The following is a 12,756-nucleotide window of genomic DNA, read 5'->3' as shown; positions in this document are numbered from 1 at the left end:
ACCACTTTGTTTCTTTTTTGTTTTCTTCACAACTTTTTCGCCATGTACCAGTTTTAAACAGTCACCGTTTCAACACCTTTTTATTGTTATAGCACCTCATTATACTAGAACAAATAAGCCCTCGGTCACAAATATTAAGGCAAAATTGACCAGGTTTCGACGCTACTATGAGCGTCGTCTTCAGAATTACACTAACTGTTCTAAAACATATTAGGTATATAATACATTAATAAAATTAAAGTTTGTACTGACTGGAAAAAGATGCAGTACTTACAAGTCACATATTAAAACAGATCTAAGCCGGAAAGGCGACGTCATGAATAGTTGTAGGTGAGATGGCGAGCCGCTAAGGGCTGCTCGTACTGTGAACAGTAAAGAAAAAAAATGTAGCATTCAAGGCGACACTGGGTAATATAGACTGAGGCGATTAGCGTGACGTGACGTGTGTGTGTGACGGTGTTCTCCAGGCGCCGCTGGTGGCGGCGTTCACGCTGCACCACGACCTGACCGGCCTGCCGCAGAGCGTGGAGCCGCTCGTGGAGGCTCCAGTGGCGTCTCCGATCGCCTTCCAGCAGCAGCTGCTGGCCGTGCACCAGCGCCACGTCTTCCTCAAGCAGCAGCGCCAGAAGATAGAGGAGCTGGAGACGCAGCGCCAGGTGCGTGTAACACCAACTGTCCATTACTGTATACAGCTGGAGGAGGTTTTGCAACGTTTAACCGTAGCGTGCAAGTGCAATTACAGGCCAAGAATTCGATGCCATTTCAGGTGGTGATCAATTTGTTATGTTATCCAGCTTCAGAAACTACACTACTGGCCATTAAAATTACTACACCACAAAGATGACGTGCTACAGACGCGAAATTTAACCGACAGGAAGAAGATGCTGTGATATGCAAATGATTAGCTTTTCACAGCATTCACACAAGGTTGGCGCAGGTGGCGACACCTACAACGTGCTGACATGTGGGAAAGTTTCCAACCGATTTCTCACACACAAACATCAGTTGACCGGCGTTGCCTGGTGAAACGTTGTTGTGATGCCTCGTGTAAGGAGGAGTATTGTGTACCATCACGTTTGCGACTTTGATAAAGGTCCGATTGTAGGCTATCGCGATTGCGGTTTGTCGTATCGCGACATTGCTGCTCGCGTTGGTCGAGATCCAATGACTGCTAGCAGTATATGGAATCGGTGTGTCCAGGAGGGTAATACGGAACGCCGTGCTGGATCCCAACGGCCTCGCATCACTAGTAGTCGAGATGACAGGCATCTTATCCGCACGGCTGTAACGGATCGTGCAGCCACGTCTCCATCCCTGAATGAACAGATGGGGAAGTCTGCAAGGCAACAACTATCTGCACGAACAGTTCGACGACGTTTGCAGCAGTATGGACTATCAGCTCGGAGACCGTGGCTGCGGTTACCCTAGACGCTACATCACAGACAGGAGCGCCTGCGATGGTGTACTCAACGACGAACCTGGGTGCACGAATAGCAAAACGTCATTTTTTCGGATGAATCCAGGTTCTGTTTACAGCATCACGATGGTCGCGGTGAACGCACATTGGTAGCGTGTATTCGTCATCGCCATACTGGCGTATCACCCGGCGTGATGGTATGGGGTGCCATTGGTTACATCTCTCGGTCACCTCTTGTTCGCATTGACGACACTTTGAACAGTGGACGTTACATTTCAGATGTGTTACGACCAGTGGCTCTACCCTTCGTTCGATCCCTGTGAAACCCTACATTTCAGCACGATAATGTACGACCGCATGTTGCAGGTCCTGTACGGGCCTTTCTGGATACAGAAAATGTTCCACTGCTGCCCTGGCCAGTACATTCTCCAGATCTCTCTCCAATTCAAAACGACTGGTCAATGGTGGCCGAGCAACTGGCTCGACACATTACGCCAGTCACTGCTCATGATCTACATCTACATCTACGTCCATACTCCGCAAGCCACCTGACGGTGTGTGGCGGAGTGTACCCTGAGTACCTATATCGATTCTTCCTTCTTTTCCAGTCTCGTATTGTTCGTGGAAAGAAGGATTGTCGGTATGCCTCTGTGTGGGCTCTGATCTCTCTGATTCTATCCTCATCGTCTCTTTGCGAGATATACGTAGGAGGGAGCAATATAATGCTTGACTCCTCGGTGTAGGTATCTTCTCGAAGCTTCAACAAAAGCCCGTACCGAGCTACTGAGCGTCTCTCTTGCAGAGTCTTCCACTGGAGTTTATCTATCATCTAAGTAACGCTTTCGCGATTACTAAATGATCCTGTAAAGAAGTGCGCTACTCTCCGTTGGATCTTCTCTATCTCTTGTATCAACCCTATCTGGTACGGATGCCACACCGGTGAGCAGTATTCAAGCAGTGGGCCTACAAGCGTACTGAACCTACTTCCTTTGTTTTCGGATTGCATTTCCTTAGGATTCTTCCAATGAATCTCAGTCTGGCATCTGTTTTACCGACGATCAACTTTATGTGATTATTCCATTTTAAATCACTCCTAATGCGTACTTCCAGATTTATACTTGTCTACATTGAGATTCAATTGCCATTCCCTGCACTATGCGTCAATTCGCTGCAGATCCTCCTGCATTTCAGCACAATTTCCATTGTTACAACCTCTCGATACACCACAGCATCATTTGCAAAAAGCCTCAGTGAACTTCCGATGTCATCCACAAGGTCATTTGTGTATATTGTGAACAGCAACGGTCCTACGACACTTCCCCTGCCGCACACCTGAAATCACTCTTACTTCGGAAGACTTCTCTCCATTGAGAATGGCATGCTGCGTTCTGTTATCTAGGAACTCTTCAATCCAATCACACAATTGGTCTGATAGTCCGTATGCTCTTACTTTGTTCATTAAGCGACTGTGGGGAACTGTATCGAACGCCTTGCGGCCCTATGACTCTTGTGGACTTATAGCGCGAGCTGGGTTTCACTCGATCGTCTTTTTCGAAACCCATGCTGATTCCTACAGAGTAGTCATTATACTCGAACATAACACGTGTTCCAAAATTCTACAACTGATCAACGTTAGAGATATAGGTCTATAGTTCTGCACATCTGTTCGACGTACGTTCTTGAAAACGGGGATGACCTGTGCCGTTTTCCAATCCTTTGGAACGCTACGCTCTTCTAGAGACCTACGGTACACCGCTGCAAGAAGGGGGGGCAAGTTCCTTCGCGTACTCTGTGTAAAATCGAACTGGTATCCCATCAGGTCCAGCGGCCTTTCCCCTTTTGAGCGATTTTAATTGTTTTTCTATCCCTCTGTCGTCTGTTACGAAATCTACCATTTTGTCATCTGTGCGACAATCTAGAGAAGGAACTACAGTGCAGTCTTCCTCTGTGATACAGCTTTGGAAAAAGACGTTTAGTATTTCGGTCTTTAGTCTGTCATCGTCTGTTTCAGTACCATTTTGGTCTCAGAGTGTCTGGACATTTTGTTTTGATCCACCTACCGCTTTGATATAACACCAAAATTTCTTAGGATATTCTGCCAAGTCAGTACGTAGAACTTTACTTTCGAATTCATTGAACGCCTCTCGCATAGCCCTCCTCACACTACATTTAGCTTCACGTAATTTTTGTTTTCATGGAACCTGGTGTGTCCATCACTGGGGAACAGTAGTGAACAGCATTGCAGAAATTATGGTGCGCAATTAAGGCGGAACATCCGGGAAAACTGCGTTAAGGGGTGCTCCTGCTTCATGGTAACACACATCCCCATATCGCAAATGCTGTAACGCCGAAGTTATGCCACCTCAATTGAGAGACACTCGAGCCCCACCCAACTGTCCTGATCTCTCCAAACGCCATTATCACGCCTTCGGTCCCTCAAAAAATGTGTAACGTATTACTATGTTTACGACGTTTCTTCGATCCATACACGTTATCTCCCATTTCTAGCTGCTTTTCTCACACAAATACAGTAGAGCGTCGATTATCCGAACGTCGGTGAACCCAACGACCGTGTAACCGGACTGTGTGCTCGCTCGTCGCACCTGTTACTCTCCCACCCTACCGTCCATCATCCCACTCACTCCCAAACCAAGTTTCCCACAGTAGTCGCAGCACTGGGCCAGCGCTGGCGGAACATTGCTTCTAATGGGGCCTTCACGAGGCGCTGCTGACCGGCCGACCCGCCAGTCGCTGTGTTTCAACAACCAGCACACTTCTGTCGGCTCGGCACTGGCAGTAGAAGTAGAGGCAGTGTCAAAGCTGTTCACAGCAACAGCTGCGCCAGCTTTAGAGTTGAGGCGCAGTTTGAAGGATTGCGCGCCCACCAAGAAGAGCTTCTCACGATGCAGTCACCTTCTGTTCTCTGTTACGACCACTTGTGTGCTGCTGCGTGAAGAAGTGAACTTGACGATATGAAATGCTTAAACGTAAACGTGTTGTCCTTTCTATGAGGGACAAATACGAGATTATTAAAAGGTTAGAAGAAGGTGAATCTGCAACCACTTTATCCAATGAGTACAAGGTGGGGAAGTCGACAATTACGGATATAAAAGAACAAAAGACGAACATAGCAAATTTTATAGCTATGCTCGATTCTACTGATGGATCAACAAGCTGTAAAACTATGAAGCTCGCCACTAACACAGATCTAGATGACGCTGTTTACAAGTGGTTTACACAAAAGAGATCGGAAGCAGAACCTATCTCAGGTCCCATTCTGTGTGAGAAGGCAATGCAGTTCAACGGAAAACTTGGAGCCGGCCTTCGAACTTTAAAGCGAGCATGGGCTGGTTAAAACGCTTCAAGTCAAGACACGGCATTCGTGAGCTTACAATACAGGGAGAAAAACTGTCGGCTGATTATTCAGCAGCTGATTCTTTCAAACTAAGGGACATATTAAGGGAAGAAGACTATGCTCTCGAAAACGTATTACTTTGTAATACTAAAAGAGATGCCTGTTTTTACGAATAAATTTACTGTACAGTACTTCTTTTGGCAAATAAACATGTACAGTTCGATTATCCGAACAAGCCAGTTTTCCGAACACCCATGTCCCCCAATTACTTCGGATAATCGACGCTCTAATGTAATGATAAAAATTCAGAAATTCAGGGTCGCCACCAGCGCAAGCCCTTTCTAACCATTTAGAAAAAACGGAGCTGAAACGTTATTAGTTTAATTACTTTAATAATTTAATTACAAGTACACACATTTCTTTAAGCAGCCAGATAAATATCACTCCATGTCGTGCATGAAGCAACTTGATTAATTCAGGAATGGAAATCAGAGTAAGGGGGTAAGATCGACACCAAAGAATTTAGAATTAAATTTTCACTCTACAGCGGAGTGTGCGCTGATATGAAACTTCCTGGCAGATTAAAACTGTGTGCCGGACCGAGATTCGAACTCGGGACCCTTGCCTTTCGCCGGCAAGTGCTCTACCAACTGAACTACCCAAGCACGACTCACGCCCCGTCCTCACAGCTTTACTTATGCCAGTACCTCGTCTCCTACCTTCCAAACTTTACAGAAGCTCTCCTGCGAACCCTGCAGAACTAGTACTCCTGAAAGAAAGGAAAGGTTCGCAGCAGAGCTTCTGTAAAGTTTGGAAGGTAGGAGACGAGGTACTGGCAGAAGTAAAGCTGTGAGGACGGGGCGTGAGTCGTGCTTGGGTAGTTCAGTTGGTAGAGCACTTGCCGGCGAAAGGCAAGGGTCCCGAGTTCGAATCTCGGTCCGGCACACAGTTTTAATCTGCCAGGAAGTTTCACCAAAAAGTTTATCTCTCACGTAAATTGTTTATTGTAACTAAATATTTGGTTGCATATCCTAACTACACATAACTGGTGCCTGACTCGAAATATTTAAGTAAGAATTACGTGAGAATGAAACAGAGCACGATTTAACCACAGCAAGAAGAAACACAGAAGACGAGGGTGGGAGACAATTAGACTATCATCTCCTTTGCATTAATACCATAGAAATATCTCAGTGAGATTCGCATTACGATTCTACGCATGCACTGTTCTGGACAGAGGTTTAACCAATACACGAGGCTGTGCGATAATTATTTAACATACTACGTGTGTCTGCTGCTTGCAAACGGCCGAGCTAGAGCACGTGGTGCATTCTGACTCAAACTGCTGTGCTGCTCTGTAGAAAGCGCACGAAAGAACAGATATTCTTGCAGAAATTGTAGCTCATTAAACAAGCAAACTGTTAAAATGAAGCCTATTGCGGTGCCGTGGTGGACCAGAAGGGTCATTGATTACCAAACACGTGGCACAAAATCGACACACAAAAGCAATTTCCACAAAATATAACATCAAAAATCATTAAAAAAATAACTCGCTTCACACTCTTCAGATAAGCTAAAGTTCTTAAGTATTTCACCAGTTAAACATGACGAAGTCCTAACTCAACCAGCTTCCTATCACCTGAAACCCCCCTTAGGAGCTACGATCCGTACTCACCAAGCATTCACCGAACAGTGCCGCTTTCTCTCCAGATTACCTAGCTCCTCGTGCAGCGGAACCTACCAGAAGTGTAGCCCTCCGTCACCAGCCTCACCCACAAAAACGGCCTACGACACAGCCTTCGACTAAGATGGGTAAACCTCTCTGTTCAGGTTTTGGAAACCTAAGTTGGTCATCCTGTGCTCTCCCTTGAACGAGAAGCAACATCGTCTGCTCCCAGCAGACGATGACCAATTCAGCGATTCCCACAAAACAAAACCGAAAACCACATTAAAACACACCTATAATATTCAATGTGCATTATTTGAGTGCTCAGTCATTGTGGAAGAGTTCATGAATTGAGCTAAAATCAGGTTCAAATGGCTCTGAGCACTATGGGACTTAACATCTATGATCATCAGTCCCCTAGAACTTAGAACTACTTAAACCTAACTAACCTAAGGACGTCCCACAACACCCAGTCATCACGAGGCAGAGAAAATCCCTGACCCCGCCGGGAATCGAACCCGGGAACCCGGGCGTGGGAAGCGAGAACGCTACCGCACGACCACGATATGCGGGCTAAAATCAGGTAGTAAAATGAATAGGTTGTACCGAATTCGACAAGCGTCTTATGAAACGACTTCACAGAGGCGTTTCAAAGGCCTTGAAGGATCGATGATACCTGTTGGTGAAGGAAGTGCAGCAAAAAGTTACAGGCTTTTACACTCACCAGGGCATGGTGTTCCACTAAACAGGTATATTCTAACTACTGTATCTGTGGGGTGATTGCTTGAATGTCCTTGGTGATTTTGCCTCATTGGTATTCCATTTCTGGACTGTATGACCTTCGAATGGGGCGGTGCGAATGAGAGTGAAAATTATTACTGAAATATTCCATATACTCTACAAGAAAATAGTTTGCAGCTGATGTGGCCATTATGCGGCAACATGGAAGCCCTTTTCGTGACAGCCACGGACAAACACTTAATGACATAAAGTAACAATTATTTCTGCCTTTGTTCCTGTACGCACTCATACACGGATATAGCAGAATATCTTTCATTACAACCAAATGTTCCTCATTTCCCAAAAAGATATTTTGTACAGTTTACCTAAACTGCTCTGCTTCAGAACTTGCTGTCTCAGAAGATACCACTTACACGAAGAAATACATTTTTCGTCTCCTAACGTCACTATTTTTTTCTTGGTTTGGCCCATCGAGAACTACGTGAAGTAACTTAGGTCTTCTTTCCTTCCTTAATCCTTTCTTTCTCGTAGTTTTCCATTTTTGTCTATTGTGCTTTCGTCTTTTTTCTGTCAACATTGTACGTGTCTTCCTATGTGCTTTTTCCTGCAAGGCCCTGAAACCTTTTACTTTTACTCTGAACGTTTCTTCCAACATTTCCATTCCCCTCATGTCTACTTTCACTCTTTTGATCCACATCTCTGATTTTCTTGAGCTCCGGTAAAGAAAAGGTCAAAAATTCATTTTTCATTCTGTGCTCATGTAGCCTGTTTAGTTATCCATATAATTATACTTCAGCATATCGTATTAAAATTCGGGACTCGCGTTTGTGATTAAGGTTTTCCGTGATTTCCCTAAGTCGCAGCAGAGAAATGCTGGGATGCTGTTTTATTCCAGTCTCTGATCACAATATGAATTCTTTAGACGATGACCGGTTTCAGTCTGTAATAGACCATCCTCAGATCTTTTTTACACCATGTCCTAAAGTGATACGGCCATAATGGCATCGTCAAAACATATAAATATAATCAGCATTTTGACGATGCCATTATGCCCGTATCACTTTAGGACATGGCATAAAAAAGATCAGAGGATGGTCATTACAGACTGAAACCGGTCATCGTCTAAAGAATTCATATTGTGATCAGAGACTGAAATAAAGAAGTATTTTACAGTATTGGATCACTGTTTGTATATGCGATTATGTCGCAGTTGGTGAAATGCTGGGATGGTTCCTTTGATGGGGCACGGCCGGGTTCCTTCCCCATCCTTGGCACAATCCGAGCTTCTGCTCCGTTTCTTATGACCTCGATGTTGACCGGACGTTAAATGCAATGCTCCTTCCTTCCTTCGAATGGCAACTTTTTGACTGACACTTGTATTAAGTACCAGCAAAATTTGTCTCTATAGTTACTTTATTAAAAAATTTGTATTATAACATGTGTAGTTTCGCTCTGCTGGAGTGTTGCTTCTATGCCTGACCGTGTTGCAGCTGCTGGCCCAGCAACGTGCAGAGCAGGAGCGCCAGAGGCAGGTGGAGGAACAGCAGCTGCGCCTGCAGCTGGAGTTGCAGAGACAAAGGCAGCTGCAGCAGCAGCAGCTGCTGGAACTGCACCGGCAGAGGCAGCTGCTGGAAGCACAGCGGCTGCGGCAGCAGCAGCAGCTGGAACTGCAGGCGCAAAGGCAGCAGCAGCTGCAGCTGCAAAGGCAGCAGCAGCTGGAGTCTCAGAGGCAGCAGCAACAGCAGCAGCTGTTCCTGGGACAGCAGCCGCCGCCGCCGTCTGTGGTACAGCAGCAGCAGGCCTTCTTCTCTGGCAGGCCGACACTGCAGGGATTCAGGTGAGACCACGTCACACAGTTTGTGGTGATCTATATCTACATCTATATACACTACTGGTCATTAAAAGTGCTACATCAAGAAGAAATGCAGATGATAAAGGGGTATTCATTGGACAAATATATTGTACTAGAACTGACATGTCATTACATTTACACGCAACATAGGTGCATAGATACTGAGAAATCAGTAACCAGAGCAACCACCTCTGGCCGTAATAACGGCCTTGATACGCCTGGGCATTGAGTCAAACAGAGCTTGGATGGCGTGTACAGGTACAGCTGCCCGTGCAGCTTCAACACGATACCACAGTTCATCAAGAGTAGTACTGGCGTATTGTGACGACCCAGTTACTCGGCCATCATTGAACAGACGTTTTCAATTGGTGAGAGATCTGGAGAATGTGCTGGCCAGGGCAGGAGTCGAACATTTTCTGTAACCAGAAAGCCCCGTACAGGGCCTGCAACATGCGGTAGTGCATTATATTGCTGAAATGTAGGGTTTCGCAGGGATCGAACAAAGGATAGAGCCACGGGTCGTAACACATCTGAAATGTAACGTCCACTGTTCAAAGCGCCGTCAATGCTAACAAGAGGTGACCGAGACGTCTAACCAATGGCACCCCATACCATCACGCCGGGTGATACGCCAGTATGGCAATGACGAATACACGCTTCCAATGTGCGTTCACCGCGGTGTCGCCAAACACGGATGAGACCATCATGATTTTGTAAACAGAACCTGGATTCATCCGAAAAAATGACGTTTTGCCATTCGTGCACCCAGGTTTGTCGTCGAGTACACCATCGCAGGCGCTCCTGTCTGTGATGCAGCGTCAAGGGTAACCGCAGCCACAGTCTCCGAGCTGATAGGACGTGCTACTGCAAACGCCGTCGAACTGTTCGTGCAGATGGTTGTTCTCTTGCAAACGTCCCCATCTGTTGACTCAGGAATCGAGACGTGGCTGCACGATCCGTTATAGCCATGCAGATAAGATGCCTGTCATTTCAACAGCTAGTGATACGAGGTCGTTGGGATCCAGCACGGCGTTCCGTATTACCCTCCTGAACCCACCGATTCCATATTCTGCTAACAGTCATTAAATCTCGACCAACGGGAGCAGCAATGTCGCGATACGATAAACGGCAATCGCGATAGGCTACAATCCGACCTTTATCAAAGTCGGAAACGTGATGGTACGCATTTCTCCTCCTTACACGAGGCATCACAACAACGTTTCACCAGGCAATGCCGGTCAACTGCTGGTTGTGTATGAGAAATCTGTTGGAAACGTTCCTCATGTCAGCAAGTTGTAGGTGTCGCCACCGCCGCCAAACTGCTGTGAATGCTCTGAAAAGCTAATCAGGTGCATATCACAGCATCTTCTTTCTGTCGGTTAAATTTCGCGTCCGTAGCACGTCATCTTCGTGGTGTAGCAATTTTAATGGCCAGAAGTGTATGTTTGACATCATTGATAGATGGAACCTAAACCTGAAAAAATATTTATTAACTCAATTCCGCTGAATGTGTACAGTTTTGTGGCTTTAGTTTAATATTAATAACAACATAAGAAAAGACTCCACAAAGCATTCTCCCAGCCTAATCAATTAACACCATAGAAATTAAGTACTTCTCGAAACTACTGAGGGAACAAGAGCTGCCAGTAGTTTATTTCCACAGCTCTGCTTCCATTGCTTTGATCCACATCACTGATATTTTTGAGTCTGCATGCAAAAGTTAAAAATTTGTTTCTTATTTTTTTCTAGTCTAGCCTTTTTAGGTGCCCATAGAACTTCATTTTACGTATCATATTAAAATTCTTAAGCAACAACGATGTAAAAATACCATATGTATGGGAGGGTCCCGAAGGGTCTCATTGATCATGTTATATAAACAAAGGTATTGCTTAAGGTGTTATTGTTGACATTGCTATTTCGAACTTATGGCGAATATTTTTTCTTGTAATACCCACTCAATAAATAGGAGAAGGCGGGGTATGGTGTAACATGGGACACATGGTAACATTCCAGTTTGTGAGTAAGTGAACATGTTCGTAGCCTTGTGAGTAACCTTTTACGGTTTTCATTCGTTACAACCTTTGGCCAGCATGCTTTGGATTAAAATTCATCTTCAGTATGTAGTGCAAAAAATGTGTTTTGAGGTGTATGAAGTATCATAGTATAACATTTTCTCTGTTATTTACATTCTTGAAAAATTGCTCTAATTGTGTGTATTATTGCCTTAGTCGTATACTATTGTATAATTATTATTCTCGGCCATAATGGCTATGTTAGTGAACCGTGACTGTGTGGGATAATTATTTATGGAGGATAATTATTATATTCAAATGCCGCACCAGCCGCTACAGTAACAAACAATGGACAAACAGTTTTAGATTAATCTAGTTTAATACTGTTTATTTTTAAGTAACATTTCTCTGTATGTTTGTATGTATGTATGCATGTACGTATAAACGCCTGAAGATGAACAGAACATGTTAGAAACGCGTTGTATTATTTTAGATTAAACACAAAATAAAAAAGTGACTGGTAGCAGAAATTAGAAATAAATAACTACTGTATCATACTGTATCGCAAAAAAAATTCGTAGTGTTTTGCACTTTTTTCGAAACTTACAAAATTATATAAATGGTTTAATGTGGTACACAGTGTAACACTGTTTCAGCGATGTGGACAGTACAACCCCTGCTCTGGTTGGCACTAAAAATAACGAGGTACAAAGTGAGTCTCAGGAAGCCCAACTCAGTATAATATACCAACTGAGCTAGCCGTACGATGCCGAGAGTTGGTTGGTCCTGATATTTTGCAAGCTTCCCCTAAAGCTAATGAAAGAACCAGCAAACAAAAAGTTAGACAGAGGGAATAACATGCGTTGTAACAAATAAGCCAGTAAAAGAAAGCAGTGAGTGACTATACAGGATACTAAAAATTAAAACCAAGAAGGGAAATCTTTTTTCCAGAGAATCTGACTTACCTAGAACAACGAAATACAAAAATAAATGGAGATATTAAAGATTAAAAGCAGGGCAAGGAAGAAAACAGTAGAGCAGCTGCTGAACTCAGTTCTACCTCAATAGGGTTCCTTTCCAAGATCTGAAGAGTGATAAAGTGATCAGGAATAAGTAAGATGAAGATGTGTATGAAGTAACATTTCTCCATAGCAGGGCCAAAAAGACAAATGCGTTTGTGTATCCACACACAACCGATACAACATATATGATGGAAAAAAGTGTAGCAACAGTTTTTATTAAAATATTCCGCTGTATAATGCCACAGTTTGAGGAATATCTTGTTGTTGGTTCTGAATAAGAAATTCATAAGAAAACAGCTAAATAGCCTGGAATTTCCAGCCAAGTTTACATTTAGCAATGGTTTTACCAAACACCTGTTTACTCAGAAGAATCAAAAGGCAGCAGCGATGCCTTAAATTTGACATCAATTTAAAATTTTTTTGCTCAATGAAAATTATAAAAAACACTGAAATTATTTTCAAAGGTTTTAAATATTAATTTTTTCTAGCCTTTAGGTTGTATTCTGAAGCAGTTGAGTAATACAAATTATACCAATAGAAATACTTGTTGCATCATACTCAATATGTGTTACACTCTACCCCACACTGGGCACACTGTAACAGTTTACATTTTTACTTGACAGGAAATTAAAGAAACGATTTCAGCGTATTCCTCACCACAAAAATGCAAACGAACTTCTCCTTCTCATGA

The 12,756-nt window shown here is 43.9% G+C and overlaps 1 protein-coding gene across 1 annotated transcript in view; it reads left to right on the top strand.

Annotated features, from left to right (window-relative positions):
- LOC126428005 (putative uncharacterized protein DDB_G0271606) overlaps window positions 1-12,756 on the top strand; it is a 61,608-nt gene that overhangs the window by 30,945 nt on the left and 17,907 nt on the right. Inside the window, exons 3-4 of the mRNA XM_050089888.1 lie at window positions 468-656; window positions 8,670-9,016. Of these exons, the coding sequence (XP_049945845.1) occupies window positions 468-656; window positions 8,670-9,016 (536 nt within the window). The remainder of the gene's footprint in view (window positions 1-467; window positions 657-8,669; window positions 9,017-12,756) is intronic.

Source organism: Schistocerca serialis, chromosome 12 (assembly GCF_023864345.2).
Source record: "Schistocerca serialis cubense isolate TAMUIC-IGC-003099 chromosome 12, iqSchSeri2.2, whole genome shotgun sequence".
NCBI lineage: Eukaryota > Metazoa > Arthropoda > Insecta > Orthoptera > Acrididae > Schistocerca > Schistocerca serialis.
The sequence above is the reverse complement of the archived record's forward strand: the minus strand, read 5'-3'. Positions and strand labels throughout refer to the sequence as shown.